The sequence below is a fragment of the Lolium rigidum genome, chromosome 4, assembly GCF_022539505.1.
Source record: "Lolium rigidum isolate FL_2022 chromosome 4, APGP_CSIRO_Lrig_0.1, whole genome shotgun sequence".
NCBI classification, from domain to species: domain Eukaryota; kingdom Viridiplantae; phylum Streptophyta; class Magnoliopsida; order Poales; family Poaceae; genus Lolium; species Lolium rigidum.
In genome coordinates, this window is record NC_061511.1 from 191,658,743 (window position 1) to 191,676,710 (window position 17,968).

Consider the following 17,968-nt stretch of genomic DNA (forward strand, 5'->3'; position numbering starts at 1 on the left):
AGTTCTACATCCACATAGTTTGCACTATTCAGACTCCAACCCGCCCCGCTAACGACACCGCTTGGAGCCCTAGTTTTTCAGGTTCCTACTTGATTTTTTTTGTTTCCTAAAAAAAACGCCCGAACTTTTTTCAAAATTTGAATATATTTTGTATCTGAAAAATTCGAATAGGCATCCATCAATCGGGGCATGGTCGATGTCGTTGCCTATTCGACGGTACCTCGGAGGAGGGATCCTCACGAGGGGAAGAAGAAGTAGGGGCCATAGGGCGGAGTGCACACGGGACGGTGGTACGCGAGTTACCCAGCTTCGGAACACCCGCACGATGACGAGGGCCTACCGCTGCTTGTCCGGAATTATCTGGGCGCTTACGCGTTGTTACAATGAGTTGTGGTTGTGCCTCTAGGGCTCCCGGGATCCGGCTTATAAAGGCGCACGGATCTAGGGTTTACATGGAGAGTCCTAGCCGGATTACAGATAGCCTAACTACGGTACAATATCTTGCCGTGCACGTCACGGATCCGCCTTCCATATACGTCGTACCGGATCCGGGTCCCTCATGGGCCTCCATGGATCCGGGTTCCTCCTAATGTCGGTACGGATCCGGCCTACTGATCCTGGGCCGGACTTCTTCCTTCATGATCAACGACAGAATCGGGCCGCCCGATGGGCCACATGCCTCATCACCATCTGTGGGCCACCCAGGCTTGCCGGATCTAGGCACTGTCGATGGTACACCCATGAAGTATACCCACAACAGTAGCCCCCAGAGTTCTCCGAGTTTCACCTGCCGTTTCCGCCTTACTAGTCCATCATGGTTTCCGACAATATTGGTAACGCGGAGTAACTTGAAGAACTCCAACTTCACATTTTCTTCTTTTCCCGACTTTTAACCGGAAAATGCTCCCACCCTGCGGGACTTCATCCATCGACAATACTGGATACGTTTCCGGGTTAGTTCCCTGCTTGCGAATGAGAGCTCTTTATCTTCACGCAATTACCCGGAATCTTTAAAAGACTCAAACGGTTCCGCCAATTCTGGCGCCATTTTCGCGCGATTTCTGCGGTAACTTATCTCTAGCCCTTTTTTACCGTTTAGGGTTTGGGACACGTGTCATGCATCCAACGGTGCGACGCTTGCGTTCCGACCATAGGATGCGGAGCACGAATCTCGTCCTGGCGGCCTATAAATATCCGCCATCGACGCCCTCATCCCTCATTCACCCCCCTCTTCACCTCTCTGCCAAGCGCCGCCCCGAGCTCCTTCTTCGCCGTGCCGGAATCTCGCCGGAGCCTCGCCGGAGTCGCTTCGCCGCCGCGTCGAGTTCATCCTGTTCTTAACATCAGCGAGCCACCGCGCGGAAACCTCGTCGCCGGCGACTCCGACCACCGCAGAAGCCATTACGGTAAGCTCTCTAACCTTGCTCTCGCGCCGTAGTTGGTAGGGATGAATTTGGGGAAGACGATGCTGGATCCGACTAAAGAACCTTTTTCCGCGATCTTCTTTACATCTTCAGATGTCTTCTATGACTCCGCCTCCCACCAGTGAACCGGTCATGGCAACGCCCATCTCCTCCGCTCCGCCTCCCTTCGTTCCAGTCCAGCTGGATCCCACTAAGGACTCCGGCAAGGACACCGAAGGCACCTCAGCTGTCCCGGAGAAAACCTCCGAGGTGGAGAAGAAAGCGGAAGAGGCTGCTGCCAAAAAATCCAAAGCCCGCCAGCGGGATTCGGAAGCCAAAGGGAAATGGTGGCCCTGCACCACCACAGAGACCGAGCTGCAAAACTTGGAGGGGGAAGGCTTCCTGCAACCCGGAAGCTGGAGGACAACTCCGAATGCCTTAGCCCCAGTCCCCCAAGACAACGAGATGGTGCTGACGAAAGCGCTAGTGGAGCGAGGCTTCTCGTTTCCGCCTTCGGACTTCTTCCTAGAAATCCTGAAGGCTTACGGGCTCCAGCCCCACAACATCTCGCCAAACAGCGTGCTTGCGATTAGCAATCACGTCACCCTCTGCGAGGGCCATCTCCGGGTAACCCCCGAGCTCTCCCTGTTTCAATATTATTTCACTGTCAAGAAGGAGAGGATCCGGCAATCCACCGAGCTGGCGACATGCGGATCCATCACCTTTATGATCCGCCCGGGCCGCGTCTACCCCCACACCGACCGCCACGAATCCGCGCGGTACTGGTCCGGGGGCTTCTTCTATTTGAAGGACGTCTCCGACCCCGCGAGCGCAAGAAAGCTACCGCCATTCAAGAACTGCCCCGCCACCGAGCTTCCGGCATGGTCACATTGCCCCCACCTCTCCGAGTCACTCCAGCTCACGCGCGCCGTCAGGCGGATCTGCAAGCTGACGGAGGAGGGGCTGACGGGAAAGGACTTGACCCTTTCCTGGTTCACCAAGCGGATCCAACCGCTCCAACACAGGGACCGCTTAATGTTCCAGTACACAGGGCGCGATGACCCGATGCGCGCTACAAAAGACAATCTCTCCGCCGACGCCATCGACAAGAGGATCCGGGTCCTCATCAAAATTCCGCGTGAACTTCACGTTCACGTGTGTAACAAAGATATCCACATGAATGGTTCCGGAACCACGGTACGTCGACTTGACTGTAGTCTCTTTTTTCTCTTCACATTCAAACTTTTGTCTAATTGTTCAACTCTGTATTAGCTCGAGGCGCTCGAAGAAAGCGAACTCGGAACTATCATCCGGGTTCCTTCCACCGGCAACACGGATCCGGAAGCCGCATCGGAGGCGGAAGCTCCCGAGGCTTCCCGCCCCACTAAGAGGAAGAAGCCTGCTCCTTCCAGCCCTTATGCAAAACGCGCCCGCGGAGTGCCTAGCACTGCGGCTACCCGGAAGGCGGAGGCGGAGGCGAAGCGCCTTAAACTGATTAATACCAGCAACAAAGGTCAACCTGACATCCAGCACTTCTTTAAACCTTCCGGGTAAGCGCCTGTTTCCGAGATCCGAGCTCCGGTTTCACGCTCAAGCTCTTACTTATACTTTTATGTTCTTGCTGAAGCTCCGGGAGCCAACCCCCCAAAGCTCCAAGGATTTTGAAGAAAAGAACCAAACCGTCTCCGGCTTCAATTCCAGTTACTCCCGAAGTTGAGGTTCCGCCCAAGGCTTCATCCGCCTCCAAGCCGGATCCCAAAGATGTCATCAATCTTGACGACCTTCCGGAAGGTCCTGCTGATCATGGGGATTCCGCCAAGGGGGCCTCCTCATCCGCTCCTCAGCCAGACCAACCAAGCGGTGCTTTCGCGGAGCCCACCGAGGAGGAACATGAGCAAAAGGCAAAGCTCCTTCAGGTCACCAACACGACTCGGGTCGACCCTCGACCGACTCCATCCTTTCAAAAACTTACCCTCGCACAGCGCCACGCGGAAGTTTCCGCTATGCTGAACAAAGTGTGGGGAAAGCCAGACGAGGAGATCCGAGAGCTTGCCGACCTGGAGGACGGCCTGAAGGTGTTTTACGCCAAGCACAAGGAAGTGCGGCAGGTAATACTAGCCCCCAAGCATTGGGTGATATATTTCCGTGTAACATGTATTATCCGATGCTTTCCCAAAATGTACCTTAGGCGGAAATTTAAAATTTTTATACCTCAACGACTTTGAATTCCTCGCTAGCCCCCAAGATTTTAAATATCCGGCTAACTCTTTACTGCTTCGCAGACCACGCGGAAATTGCATGAAGATCTACGCGTGCACGTGCTAGAGCAAATCTCAGAGATCGAGGGGCTGCGCCAGAATGCGGAAAACAGCCAAAAGGCTATCCAGCTGCTTGAGACCCGCCTTCAGGGTACGAGATCCGGGTTTTACTGTTTGTGTTGATATAATTGTCCAAAATGCATAATATGTGCAACTTTTTGCCTACAGAAGAGACTGCCAAGCACTCCAAGTTTGACGAGCTATCCGCCAAAGTCCAGGTGCTGGAGGCGGAGAACGAGTCCCTCAAGACCTTCATGAAAGAGTCCTCCGACAAGGAGAATCAGGCGAGGAAGGAGCTCTCCGAAAAGCACGCCAGCGACCTGGCGGAACTGAACGACAAACTCAAGAAGAACCAGAGTCGCGTTACTTCCTTGGTATCAAAGAACCAAGTTCTGGAGACGGAGGCGGAGACCATCGACAAGCTTATCTTCCGTGAGTATTTTTCCGCCTGGCTGTTCCGACTGCCCTCGTATGCTTTATTCTCCGAAACATACCTGAGCTTCCTTTTCCTACAGCGAGCCTTGGCTTTGAATGGTCGAAAGAGTCTAACCTGAAGAGGACGGAGGCATACGAAGAGGTGCGAACTTCCATCGGCGCACTGTTTGAAGCGTGTCGCGGAATTGCCAAGACGCTGTCTTTGAAGAAAGCCAAAACCTCCGTGATTGACACGATGACTCAGCTCATGGAACAAGTGCCAGATTTCATCAAAGATTGGCAAAAGTCATCTGCACGCGGAGTTGCCTCTCTAGTCTTGGCCACCTGCAAGGCTCATTTCCCCTCGCTCAACTTTGCGGATGTTGCGCGCGGAGCTCCAAAAGGTTCCGACATGGGCGCCATCCTTGCGGAGACTCAAGGGTACGAGAAGCTGTTTGTCAGGCGAGTGAATCACTCGTTCTGGTACGGCAAGCATGCTCTGCCCAAGGGGTTTTCCGATGCAGAGGAGGAAGAAGGCGAGCCGGAATTTTACGGGGAAGGCTCCGGGTCAAGCATCGAAGGCGGCTCTGACGAAGTCTCCGAGGCCGGCTCTGGCGACAGTGACAGCGGCGGCTCCGCCTACCAGGAATCTGAAGAGGAGAGCTCCGAGTAGAGTTCCTGTTTGAACAATGAGACACAGTTGCATCATTTTGGCCCCGAAGTGGGTTTGTAATAAGACTTAAATTCTTAAGTAGCTAGGGATGAAACGACTATGCATGGAGCGGAAACACTTAAATTCTTATCCTGCTATCCGTTAATATTATGTGCATGCTTCGTTTTATGTCGGAAAGCAAGTGCTGATTTCGTTGTTTTTCGGCTTGCTCGCTTGACCTTCCGCGAGCCGGAAGACCTTAGCCGGAAACGCTCGCCAGCGGCGATGAAACCCAATGGTAATCCGTCAATAACCGCGGAAACAAGCCCCCAAGCATAGGTGCCGGAAATCGCTACTAGGAATCCACGAGTTCGCGACAGATAACAATTTAATCAGAAAACTTAAGCTTACGTCCTGAAGGACGATTTTTGAAAATCACAACTTTTTATACACGCCTAGGCGGAAATATCCAGCTCTGCGGTTTTAGTCGGAAAACATACATGATTCACAAATGAATAAGTAAAGGAGGTAAAAGACTCAGAGAGTGAACCATAAGCTTTATTTCATTGATCATGTATAATATTGTTACAGGGTATGTAATTCTATGCTAAGTGTGGAAAGGACGTAGCTGTGCAATGTTCCAAGGGCGATCTGTTTCGTCGTAGATGTCCTCCGGATCCTCACGCTTGCGTTTCCGGCGCCAATTAGCAGGTGCTGTCTCTCAGCTCTCGGAAATCAACAAGGTAGTACGATCCGTTGTGAAGCACTTTGCTAACGACGAAGGGTCCTTCCCATGGAGATTGCAACTTGTGATCTTTCACCTGGCGAAGGCGGAGAACCAGGTCTCCGGCCATGAACGAGCGATTCCGGACTCGACGACTGTGATATCGTCTGAGCTTCGCTGGTAGATGGCGGAGCGCTGGTCGGCTAAATTCCGAGCTTTTTCGATCGGGTCCACGGATAGTTGTCCGGCCTCGTCGCTTGTTTCTTCATTATAGGCGGAAACTCGCGGCGAATCGTGGATGATGTCGGAGGGAATCACGGCTTCGGATCCGTATACCAGGAAGAATGGGGTAAGCCCTGTTGATCTGTTAGGGGTAGTTCGCAAACTCCACAAAACAGCGTCCAGCTCGTCAGCCCAAGCTCCGGCTGCTCGCCGCAGCGGTTCCTCGAGGCGTGGCTTGATTCCTGATAATATTAGACCGTTGGCCCTTTCAACTTGACCATTGGATTGTGGGTGAGCCACAGATGCAAGGTCCAATCGAATCCCCATTGTCTCACAATAATCCTTCAATTCTCCCTGAGCGAAGTTTGTGCCATTATCTGTGATTATGCTGTGTGGGATGCCGAATCTCATCACGAGGCTGCAGAAATTTTTTAGTGCCGTAGCACCGTCGGCTTTTCTCACTGGCTTTGCCTCGATCCACTTGCTGAATTTGTCAACAGCTACCAATAGGTATTCAAAACCGCCAGGAGATGATCTTTTTAGCTTACCAACCATATCGAGCCCCCAGACCGCAAATGGCCAGGTGATAGGTATGGTCTTCAGCTCTTGGGCTGGAGCGTTTGGTTGAGTAGCGTAGTACTGACAACCTCGGCAGGTCTTGACTATTTTGTCAGCATCTTCTTTAGCTGTGAGCCAGTAAAAGCCTAGCCGAAAAGCTTTTGCAACGAGTGACCTGGGAGCGGCATGGTGCCCGCAATCCCCTGCATGGATCTTGATACGTCTTCGACGTATCGATAATTTCTTATGTTCTATGCCATATTATTGATGATACCTACATGTTTTATGCACACTTTATGTCATATTTGTGCATTTTCTGGAACTAACCTATTAACAAGATGCCGAAGTGCCGGTTCCGTTTTCTGCTGTTTTTAGTTTCGAAATCCTAGTAACGAAATATTCTCGGAATTGGACGAAACAAAGACCCAGGGGCCTATTTCGCCACGAACCTTCCGGAAGACCGAAGAGCATACGAAGTGGGGCCACGAGGTGGCCAAACCACATGGCGGCGCGTCCAAGGGGGCCCGCGCCGCCCGTGGTGTGGGCCCCTCGTTAGCCCCCGACTCTGCCCTTCCGCCTACTTAAAGCCTTCGTCGCGAAACCCACGATGCGAAAAACCACGATACGGAAAACCTTACCGAGACGCCGCCGCCGCCGATCCCATCTCGGGGGATTCCGGAGATCTCCTCCGGCACCCTGCCGGGAGAGGGGATTCATCTCCCGGAGGACTCTACACCGCCATGGTCGCCTCCGGAGTGATGAGTGAGTAGTTCACCCCTGGACTATGGGTCCATAGCGGTAGCTAGATGGTTGTCTTCTCCTCATTGTGCTTCATTGTTGGATCTTGTGAGCTGCCTAACATGATCAAGATCATCTATCCGTAATGCTATATGTTGTGTTTGTCGGGATCCGATGGATAGAGAATACCATGTCATGTTAATTATCAAGTTATTACATATGTGTTGTTTATGATCTTGCATGCTCTCCGTTACTAGTAGAGGCTCTGGCCAAGTTTTTGCTTTTAACTCCAAGAGGGAGTATTTATGCTCGATAGTGGGTTCATGCCTGCATTGATACACGGTACAGTGTGACGAAAGTTCTAAGGTTGTGTTGTGCTGTTGCCACTAGGGATAAAACATTGGCGCTATGTCCGAGGATGTAGTTGTTGATTACATTACGCACCATACTTAATGCAATTGTACTGTTGCTTTGCAACTTAATACTGGAAGGGGTTCGGACGATAACTCGAAGGTGGACTTTTTAGGCATAGATGCGGTTGGATGGCGGTCTATGTACTTTGTCGTAATGCCCAATTAAATCTCACTATACTTATCATGTCATGTATGTGCATTGTTATGCCCTCTCTATTTGTCAATTGCCCGACTGTAATTTGTTCACCCAACATGCTTTTATCTTATGGGAGAGACACCTCTAGTGAACTGTGGACCCCGGTCCATTCTTTTAATACTGAAATACAAATCTGCTGCAATACTTGTTTTCCTGTTTTCTCTGCAAACAATCATCTTCCACACAATACGGTTAATCCTTTGTTACAGCAAGCCGGTGAGATTGACAACCTCACTGTTTCGTTGGGGCAAAGTACTTTGGTTGTGTTGTGCAGGTTCCACGTTGGCGCCGGAATCCCTGGTGTTGCGCCGCACTACATCCCGCCGCCATCAACCTTCAACGTGCTTCTTGGCTCCTCCTGGTTCGATAAACCTTGGTTTCTTTCTGAGGGAAAACTTGCTGCTGTGCGCATCATACCTTCCTCTTGGGGTTGCCCAACGAACGTGTGAAATACACGCCATCAGATCTCTCTGAGGATTTCAATGCCATCTTGATTAGAGACGCATTTGAGAAACACCCCTGTTGCGCTTCGTTTGTAGAGCTGTCCATCAACAATTGTGTAGGATCTTGCTCGCCTGATGATCTGTCGCGCGAGGACCTCGTCCTCCGGCAGCTTTTGATCGATGAGGTAGTCCACGGTGGGCGCCAACTGTCGTTGCCTATTCGACGGTACCTCGGAGGAGGGATCCTCACGAGGGGAAGAAGAAGTAGGGGCCATAGGGCGGAGTGCACACGGGACGGTGGTACGCGAGTTACCCAGCTTCGGAACACCTGCACGATGACAGGGGCCTACTTGTTGCTTGTCCGGAATTATCCGGGCGCTTACGCGTTGTTACAATGAGTTGTGGTTGTGCCTCTAGGGCTCCCGGGATCCGGCTTATAAAGGCGCACGGATCTAGGGTTTACATGGAGAGTCCTAGCCGGATTACAGATAGCCTAACTACGGTACAATATCTTGCCGTGCACGTCACGGATCCGCCTTCCATATACGTCGTACCGGATCCGGGTCCCTCATGGGCCTCCATGGATCCGGGTTCCTCCTAATGTCGGTACGGATCCGGCTTACTGATCCTGGGCCGGACTTCTTCCTTCATGATCAACAGCAACTGGGCCGCCCGATGGGCCACATGCCTCATCACCATCTGTGGGCCACCCGGGCTTGCCGGATCTAGGCACTATCGATGGTACACCCATGAAGTATACCCACAACAGTCGAGGACAAACTGGATAATGTTTGGGTTTATTTCCGTTTTGTTGTTTTTTCTTAGCTTAAGGCATGGAGGGTGTGGTGGGAGTGGTGATATTCCCCGCAGTGTGGGAAGAGGACGTATTACCCACCAGACATCACCTCTAGCCATTTAATATAGTAGATATTCAATTTAACCCTAATCCATATTCGTCTCAACACCCAACCACCATCCAGGGCCACCGCCCTGATATCCACTACCCTCGACCATGGGAGCCATCTACTTAACCGTCGTGAACCCATCGCATCGCAAGGGTCTAGAGCTCACGTCCACCACCTGTCGCCCGCTCCCGATAGAGCTTAGGTTTTCACCAGAAGAACTTCAAGTCAGGATCGAAACTCCACCGGGAGATTTGAGACGGTCTTCGTGTTCCAGCAACAGCCAATTCTCAAAAAATATAAACATAAATTGCCAGGAGACGTGGATGCTTGAATCATCGGCTCAAAAAAAATGTAAGAAATACAATAGATGGGTGTCCAGTCCTCAATCAATTCTTTTGCCTCTGCACGACTACACCTCAATTGTAACATAAAATTAACCACAAATTCCATTGACGTTGAACCAACGGTACCATAGATGCGGATTGAGCTTCAGTGACTTTGCCAGCCCACAAAGTCACTGACTTTGTGTCACTTACAAGTGGAGTTAGGTGGAATCCTTCATTATGTGGACTGGCAAAGTCACTGAAGCTCAATTCCATAGATGCATGGCCGAACTAAAATCCCGACAGGGAATAATCAACCCAGTGTCTAATATGTAGGCTGCATGTCCATTTTTCGTGTGTGGAAGGATCAGTCCGTTGCACCCTGATCAAATTAAGATGATGTGCATGATTTATTTTTCTTCACTGGCAAAGGCCGCTTCATAATGGTAGACTAAGATATAGTCCAGGATTTTATACTTGTTTGGGCCATGAACCAATCCCGACACAGCTAATGTGATCAACGAACAAACATAGAATTTGGACGAAGTACAAGCAATGTTAAAAAGATTGTCGATTACTCTTTGCAGTGATTTTACATACACTAGAGTTAGTCAGGTTTACCAAAGAAAACAAAATATGTATGACCACTTTGGGGAATTTTCTTGAATGTATGTATAGACCTGAAATAATGACCTTCTGTCGGTCAGTATGTTGGTATAGTATTATGTGCACAGAGCCAGCAGGTGGCTTTCTTCATCTTCACCTCCTCTGTTTGATTACATAAGAAAACGTGTGTATGGCTCCCTCCAAAGTAAAACGAAGCAAGAAGCCAACATAGTTTGCAGCCACCATGGTGCAGGGGTTCGAGGATGCGCATACCCTAGTACCCCAGAGAAAGAAAAACAAGGGAGCAATAAATAAGCTGCTAAGAACAGACCAGAGAATTAATTTGCAGTACCAGCCTCAATCTAGTTTCATAGTAATTGGCTACAAAATTACTGTAACTTTTAATGCATGTGATCTTTTCTTTAGATGACTTTCATCTTCCCATAAATGAGTCCACACCCTGTGTTGATACATATATTTGCAATCTTTTCTGGATCCGCACTTGGATCAAGGTGAGAAACATTAGAGCAATTCCAATAGTATAGCCAACTGTTGGCTATAACAAGATGTCATATCATTTGTAGTCATCATATAGCTAACATGTACAATAGTTGGCTATAAGAATGTAGTACTTTACTAATATATGGTCCACATTTCACTCTCACAAGGTGCCTAGGAGCACGTGCAAGAGCTGGCTATTGCATAGTAGCCCACCTCCCTTCTCTCTCCTCTTCTCTCTCCTCCAACTCATCTAAAATATATTATTTAATGTCTTATAGTCAGCTGACTGGACTCTATTGTACTTGCTCTTACTAGCATCACCATTACCAAGTGCAAGTTGCTCTTCGAAGCTCTGCTAGTCAGCTGTAACATGGAGAGAGAGAGAGAGAGTACTTACTCTGGCCTTGACATCACATTAAGATAAGTAATCCATGACATACGTGACAGCAATCAGTTGCGCAGTTGGGTCACATGGCAGATCTCAATATTGCACAGCTATTGCGTACCAGGACCATTGGATTTGCATATTTTTTTTGTTAACAATATTGGGAAGATTACAATGCTAAAGCTTGTTCTTCAATTTATCTTCAAATTTTCACAACCTCAATTTTTTCTACATAAAACTAAACAATGTATCTCACCGAAACTAAATTTCTAACACACATAATTTGAAAAGAAAAATGACATGGACAGTTGCACAATAAGTTCTTAAGGGGTTCTTAGCATTCCATTTCTATGTGAAAAAAAAGACAGGGTCTGAACTTAATTTCATCACCCCTATATTTCTTCCGATGGTTTGATTGGCTTTATATATGCGCTTGACATCGTTTAACAAGGCCTTTTCAATTCATGCAACTAATGGTGAAGCTCCATTCATGCGTATACCAATTGGCCAAAAAAAAATCATTGATCATAATGGCGAAGCTCCACATGCTTATCATTCTCGAACGCAATTGGCAAAAAATGGAGAAATTTCCATCATGAAACAGCGACTCTAGTGGCTGTCCAAACTCATTTGCATTGATCATAAAGAACTTGGGATGGATTAAAATGGCATGTTTATACCAATCCAATTGAAGAATTGTAAGAATGCTGCTCAAATAAGAGTTCATAGGAGAAACTAAACCAACATGGACAACAATTAAAAGAAATGGATCTCTTAAGTACTACTACTAGTGTGTGGATGTACCATAAGTCAAATAGGACTGAGCCAGCATATGTCCGAGCTGGACCTGAGCCTGAGTATTAAGATGCAGATGGCCATCTTGGAACGGCAACCCCATGGCGTCAACAAACCTCACGTTCCGAAGCTTCAATCCTTTCTGAGCTTCCCTCACGACTTCGGTATACTGGCCAAGCCCTGACGCCAGCCCAACCTGAAACATCGACAAGGGAGAATTGTAAGAAGTGAGCCCTGATGCGTCGTTACTGTCTGCAGCTAGTACCTTTGGCAAATGCTACGGTTAATTGCTGGACTTGAGGTTAACACAATACACATTATCCTTGCTGCTCTGCATGCTACAAGTGTTGTCTGCTTATAAGGTTGTGCTTCTTCAGTTCTTTGTATGGATGGCAGCAATAAAATCTTACGTGCACAGATCTTGAAATGGCACATTATTTCCATAGTCATCCGAGGTGATTATTTGACAGAAATGTCCATTACCCATGGCCTTCTGCCCCCACGAAGGAATCCTCATTCCTAAGAGCATCTCCACTCGTCCCCCCGACGAGGCCCCCGAGCGACGTTTTTTCCATCCGGACGGCGAAATTCGGCCCAGTCGCGCCCCCGGTTCCTCGTTTTCGTCCGGATTTGGTCCTTAATCCATCCGGCGAGCCCACGCCAACCCCGGCCCCCCGGGGCGCGCTCGGGGACTCCGGACGAAACGAAAGCGCGCGAAACGGCGTGTGGACCCGCGTAGTCGGCGACTGGAAAACCAAATCCTGTGATTTTCCCTCCAATTTGCTTGCATTTCCCCATTCCCTCCAATTTGCTTGCATATCCCCATTCTCTCCCGCCGAAATCCCCCAATCTCCTCGTCTTCCGGCTCCGGTTCTGGCGGCGTCTTGTCGTCCACCACCGCTCTCCTCCTCGTCTTCTCGTCCACCACAATGCCGCCGAAGGCGCCGGCGAGGAAGATGCGGAAGAAGAAGACGAAGCCGCCGGGCATGTCGAACGCCGAGTGGGCGGCGGACGAGAAACGGCGCGACGTGGAAACAAGCGCCGGGCGGAGAGGGTGAAAAGAGCCGCCGCCAAGAGGTCGGCGGAGGCGGCCCAAGACGAACACTTGAGGTTAATCGGCATGGCCTATAGCGGCGGCGTGTTCCCGGCCAATGGCCGACGCAAGGTACAACAAGTTCCCCGTCTTCCTTCTCGCCTTCGCCTGTACTCGCCGTCGCCGACTGCCGTGTTCCAAGAGGGCGCCTACGTCCAACCGTCCAAGCCCACACCGTCGCCGCCCGAGCTTGACGTCGGCGTCGGCGGCGGCTCGTTCGAGGGCACCTCGCCGGCCCTGCGACGAGGGCCGCTCGCGTTCGGTGCGATGGCGGCGCCGAACGAAGAGGAGATCCACGAGATGATCACCTCCGGCTCCGCCGCCGCCGGCTGCGAGCCCGGGGTTCTTCATGACCGCCGCCGGCTGCGTGCCCGGGGTTCTTCACGCAAGAGGAGACGAGGGCGACGGCAGCCGTGGCGGCGCGCAACGAGCATCGGGAGGATGTTGCCGACGGAAGCCAAGCCGTCGAAGAAGAAGGCGAGGAAGAAGAAGAGCCAGCCGAAGCCGGCGCCAACTCTGTCGAAGGGGAAGAAGAAGAGGAAGAAGGACTCGCCACTGCCGAACCGCGTATCAAATGGACGCCGAAGGAAGAGGAGTGCCTCGCCGAAGCTTGGATGACCGTGTCCACGAACGGCATAATCGGGGCCAATCGGTCGTTCGACACATACTGGTTTCGAGTGAGGCGGGCGTACGAGGAACGCAAGCTCGTCGATCCCTACTTCAACAAGACGAACATGAACGTGTACCGGGGAGACAAGGCAATGGCCACCCATTGGGGGATCATGCGAGACGGCGTGCGGCAAATGGCACGGCGTACGGGAGGAGATCGACAAACGGCCGATCAGCGGCCACGACATGGAGCAAAGGGTATGATCCGCCGGCCCTACACCACCGAGGTACATCGTCGTTAGGCTGACCCGTATCGCCGTGCTCTTTTTTCCCCAGCTGCGCCGAGCTTTGGACATGTACACGGACGACACCGGCCTGCGGTTCAAGTTCCTCAACGTCTACGCCCGCCTCGAGAAGTGCGAGAAGTGGAAGGAAGTTCGCACGTCCCTCTCGAAAAGCAAGACCGAGCGAGTACAACCCCGACGCTCCGCCGGCTTGCGCGGCGGAAGGGCGCCACGAGCTCGGCCGGAAGAAGCGAGAAAGAGCTCAAACGGACGGACAATCCCGCCGACGGGATGCGGGCGTCGATCGACAAGTGCTGGGCCGACTTGAGATCGCACGCCGACGGGAGGAACGACAAGTTCGACGGCAGGTGGCGGGAGATGCTCGCCAACCAAGGCGCCCGGATCGCCCTGCTCGAAGACGACGGTGGCGGCGAAGAAGAGGAACACGGACTTGGCGTTCCTCATGGGCGGCGGCGACATGGAGCCGACGGACGAGGAGACGAGGAATTGGTACCAGGGCCACCGCAACGACATCCTCCGAGCCACTACGTCGTCTCCGCCGGCTCCTACCTCGTCTACCTCACCATCTACCTCGTCGACTGCGGCTGCTTCGACGTCCACTGCCGCCGCTTCGTCGCCCGCCGCAGCCGCTTCGGCCACGGCGTGTGAGGAAACTGGTCCGTCGGACACCGCCGTGCCGGCCGGGACTGCCGACGAGCCTGTCTCCGTGTAATTTCCCTCCGATCGCCGATCTGTGGCTGATCCTTTTGCTCCTTTTGCCGATCAACTGCCCGTACTTGTAGCGCGGGACGGCGATTTGTTTGAATTTAAACTCTATCCGCCGAACTCCGGGTGGACGACTGGAAATATGGTACTCCCCACGACTTAATTTCGTCCAATCCGGCGGTAGTTTCGTCCGGATTTGGGCGTGGGGAGCGCCAACGAGTGGGGATGCTCTAAGCCAGCAGCTGCTGCCAACTCTGCTCCGTGTGGATCGCCTACACTAGAAAGAAAAAGAAGAAGACTAGTGTTCTTTGCTTCTCGGGGAAAGAAAGATCTCCTCCACCAACCATGCCCAGGTGACAAGCAAAGGTACTAGTAGCCCTGTCCTTCCACTAAGAATGGCAATTACCAAATCATGCAGATCTAGCAAGCAGATGCTCCCACCTGACCTGCCGAACTAATCAGTCCTACGATCGGCAGGCCACCAACCAAGAACCAACTGACTACAGTTGACTAGTAAGGAGGAAGAAGGAAGTTGAATTGACCTGGATGAGGAGGAGGTGCGGCATGGCGAGGTCGGCGCGGAGCTCACGGACAAGCATCCCCATCCGGCGCGCATACTCGTTGGCGTCCGCCCACCGCACGGTGTCGCTCTCGCCCTGGTACCAGAGCACGGCCCCGATCCGGCCCCCCGTCTCGACGGCGACCCTGGCCCGCCTCACCATGTCCTCGTAGAGCTCCGACCCCTTGGCCCACTCCGCCATCCGCGTGCCGCCGACGGCGCAGGGCACGAGGCCGAGCACCTCCCCGGGCGAGGCGGAGGAGCGGAGGAGGGCGTTGGCGAAGGCCATCCCGGGGCCGACCCCGCAGGTGTGGTTGCCGTCGATGCCCTGGTGCAGCGGCTCGCGGGCCTGCTCCCAGCGCAGCGCGGGGGAGAGGCGGAGGATGGACGGGGACGGGGAGCAGTCCGGGGACGGGACGTGGCCGTCCCAGTGCGTGCCCACGACGCCGCCGCGGCCCGCCATGTTGGACTGGCCGGCCAGGATGAAGATGAGCTTGTTGGACGGCGGCACGTCGGCGGCCGCGTGCCGGACCGCGGCGGAGGCGACGAGGCAGAGGAGGAGGAGGAGGAGAGGGGGAGCCATGGCTGGCTTGCGGTGAGCGGTGGCAACGTTCGAGGCTGAGAGGAGAATGGATTTTGAATCGCGTCTCGACGAGGAGGGACAAGAGTCTTCTTGGCTTCTTGAGGAGCGGGGCAAAGTGTTGTGCGGTTGGTGGACCAGAGTCAAAGAACATTTCAGTGAGATTAAGTGAGATCGACTGTTATTTAATTCAGGCGTGCACGCTGTATAGATCAGGGCCGTCTGATTCAGATCCCGTCTAGATCCAGCACGTGCATGCAGGTCCCTCTCAGCAAAAAAACAAAAGTGTTTCACAGGTTCTAGCATTAAATTAAATTTGTAATATCTGTGACAACAAGGTTTTCCAAGAAAATGGAACACAATGGCTTCCCCGCTTTATATAAATAAAAAAAGCAACCACACCACACACGAGTTTGTACAAAGAAAAGTGTTTGGGGGAACAGGAGAAATATGTCCAACTCAAAAGAAAATACAAAGGAAGCCAATAGCAAATCAACGAAACAATGGCGCCCAGCAACTGCTAGCGTCCTCTAAAATTGTCCCACCATGCTACAACCACATCGGATCACCAAGTACCAAGGCATCACCTTCAAGAAGAGATGTGACATCAACACGGCTCTATTGCCCAGACTAGCGAACTAGATCTAGGTTTCCCCCGTTCTCGGGGTGAAGTGGAGTAGGGATACCCTCGACGTCCTTCAAGAAAGAATGATGACACCCGCAGACGCCACCGCGTTAGTGTTAGCCGAGCCGGCAAGGATTTCTCTCGAACCCCACTACCACCAACCCCGGAGATTCGTGGCCCAGAAGCCCCACGAGGTCCATACGCGGAAGTGGTAGGGCACGCGAGCCGCGGGTCGATGGACAAGACAGACGCATAATGCCCAGCAAAGCCCGGTGCCAACAAGACACGTAAAACACTGCCAGTTCCAACCCGCAAGCTCGCCGCAGCCGCCACCTCCGCCTCACCATCGCCCGGCAACCCGCATCGTCCCAACCCGACGGTCTTCTGCGGTTTTCTTAGGTCATGTTTTGTTTACAAGATTTATCAAAAAAATGGGAATTAAAAAAACATAGGATAGAGATGCCATGGCATAGACCATGGCCCAGCTGCCCTGCCAAGCATGGGAGGAAGAGTAAACCGGACACCAGCACTCTTCGGCTCGACCCATGCATGACGTAAGTTTGGTAGACGGATAGATCGCATGAACAGTCGGTCCGTTTAGGTCGTCCCGCTGGAGGTTGTTTTTTTGGTCGGCATGTCCTCGCGGACCATTCCAGACTGCGTAGGACAGGATGGGTAGCCCCGCTAGAGATGCCCTAAACTTCGAGTGCATTGTCATAGATAAAGAGAGTATGCTTTATATCTTCACAGTGGATCTCGCATCATGGGCATTTGCTAGAAATCGAAACGAGCCTGTTTGCAAGAACTCCATAACATATTAACATGGGAGAATGCCACGGAGAGATTTCCATGCGGAAATCTTTACCTTAGTTAAAACCAAAGTTTTCCATAAGTTATCCCACACTTTATTTATATTGATTTCCCCAGCGTCTATAAATTTCTTTCCCAATATTATCAAACTAGTGTTTCCGTTCTTGTTAAAAAAAAAGTGTTTCCATTCACAGCTTCACACTGATAGGCTGATCTGAAAGTAAATAGAGAATTTTTTGTGTATCTCAGCAAAGAATTACTAGCCACAGCACACATTCGTGGATCTACAGTAGCGAGGATTGCTAGCCCAGTAGCCCATAATGCCTCCGGCAGGCCGCAGCACACGATCGAGATGGGCCGGACTTTTGCGCCGCGGGCTGTATTGGAGCTACGCATCCGCATCTTACAGCCGCCGTTCTAGCTTTCACAGCCATGGCCTCCCCCGAGCCACCCTCGCCGCCGCCGCCGCCGCCCGCTCCGACCACCATTAACGCTCTCACCGATGATCTCCTCCGCGAGATCTTCTTCCGCCTCCCGGACCTCCCGAGCCTTGCCTGCGCGGCCTTCAGCTGCCGCGCCTTCCTCCGCGCCGTCCGCTCCTCCCCGGCCTTCCGCCGCCGCTTCCGCGAGCTCCACGCGCCGCCCATCCTCGCTCTCTTTATCGAACCCTACATGCGCGCCTTCGTCCCCGCCGTCAGTCACATGTCCGACTCCGACACGGGCATCACCGCCGCCTTCGCTGATTTACTCAGAGACGACGGTTCCTCCGAGTGGATGTATCATCCCGAGGCTCCCTACTCCGACGGGTATGCCCTCTTCATCAACCGGAACACCGAGCAGAATATCTTCTACAACGTCCACACGCAGGCCCTGTATATCTACCCCAAGAAGTCCCACGTCGGCGTCCACACATTCCTCGAGTTCCACACGCTCCCTGCCGACCGGGATGGCCAGAGGCCATCCCGTGTGGTCTGTGTTCATCACGATAGCTCATGGGCGTGGGCGCGCCTGGCCATCTTCTCGTCTCATGCCATGGAGTGGCAGGTCATCCCGGAGCCCGGGACGCCGCTGCTTAAGAGCATCCCC

The 17,968-nt window shown here is 52.4% G+C and overlaps 1 protein-coding gene across 1 annotated transcript; it reads right to left on the minus strand.

Annotated features, from left to right (window-relative positions):
* Positions 1 to 11,555: 11,555 nt before the first annotated feature.
* Positions 11,556 to 15,345, minus strand: LOC124650256 (probable carbohydrate esterase At4g34215). Its single transcript, XM_047189800.1, has 2 exons — positions 14,851 to 15,345; positions 11,556 to 11,792 (listed from the first exon to the last, which is right to left on the minus strand). The coding sequence occupies exons 1-2, from the start codon at positions 15,328 to 15,330 to the stop codon at positions 11,589 to 11,591; spliced, it is 684 nt and encodes a 227-aa protein (XP_047045756.1). The 5' UTR covers positions 15,331 to 15,345; the 3' UTR covers positions 11,556 to 11,588.
* Positions 15,346 to 17,968: the final 2,623 nt, after the last annotated feature.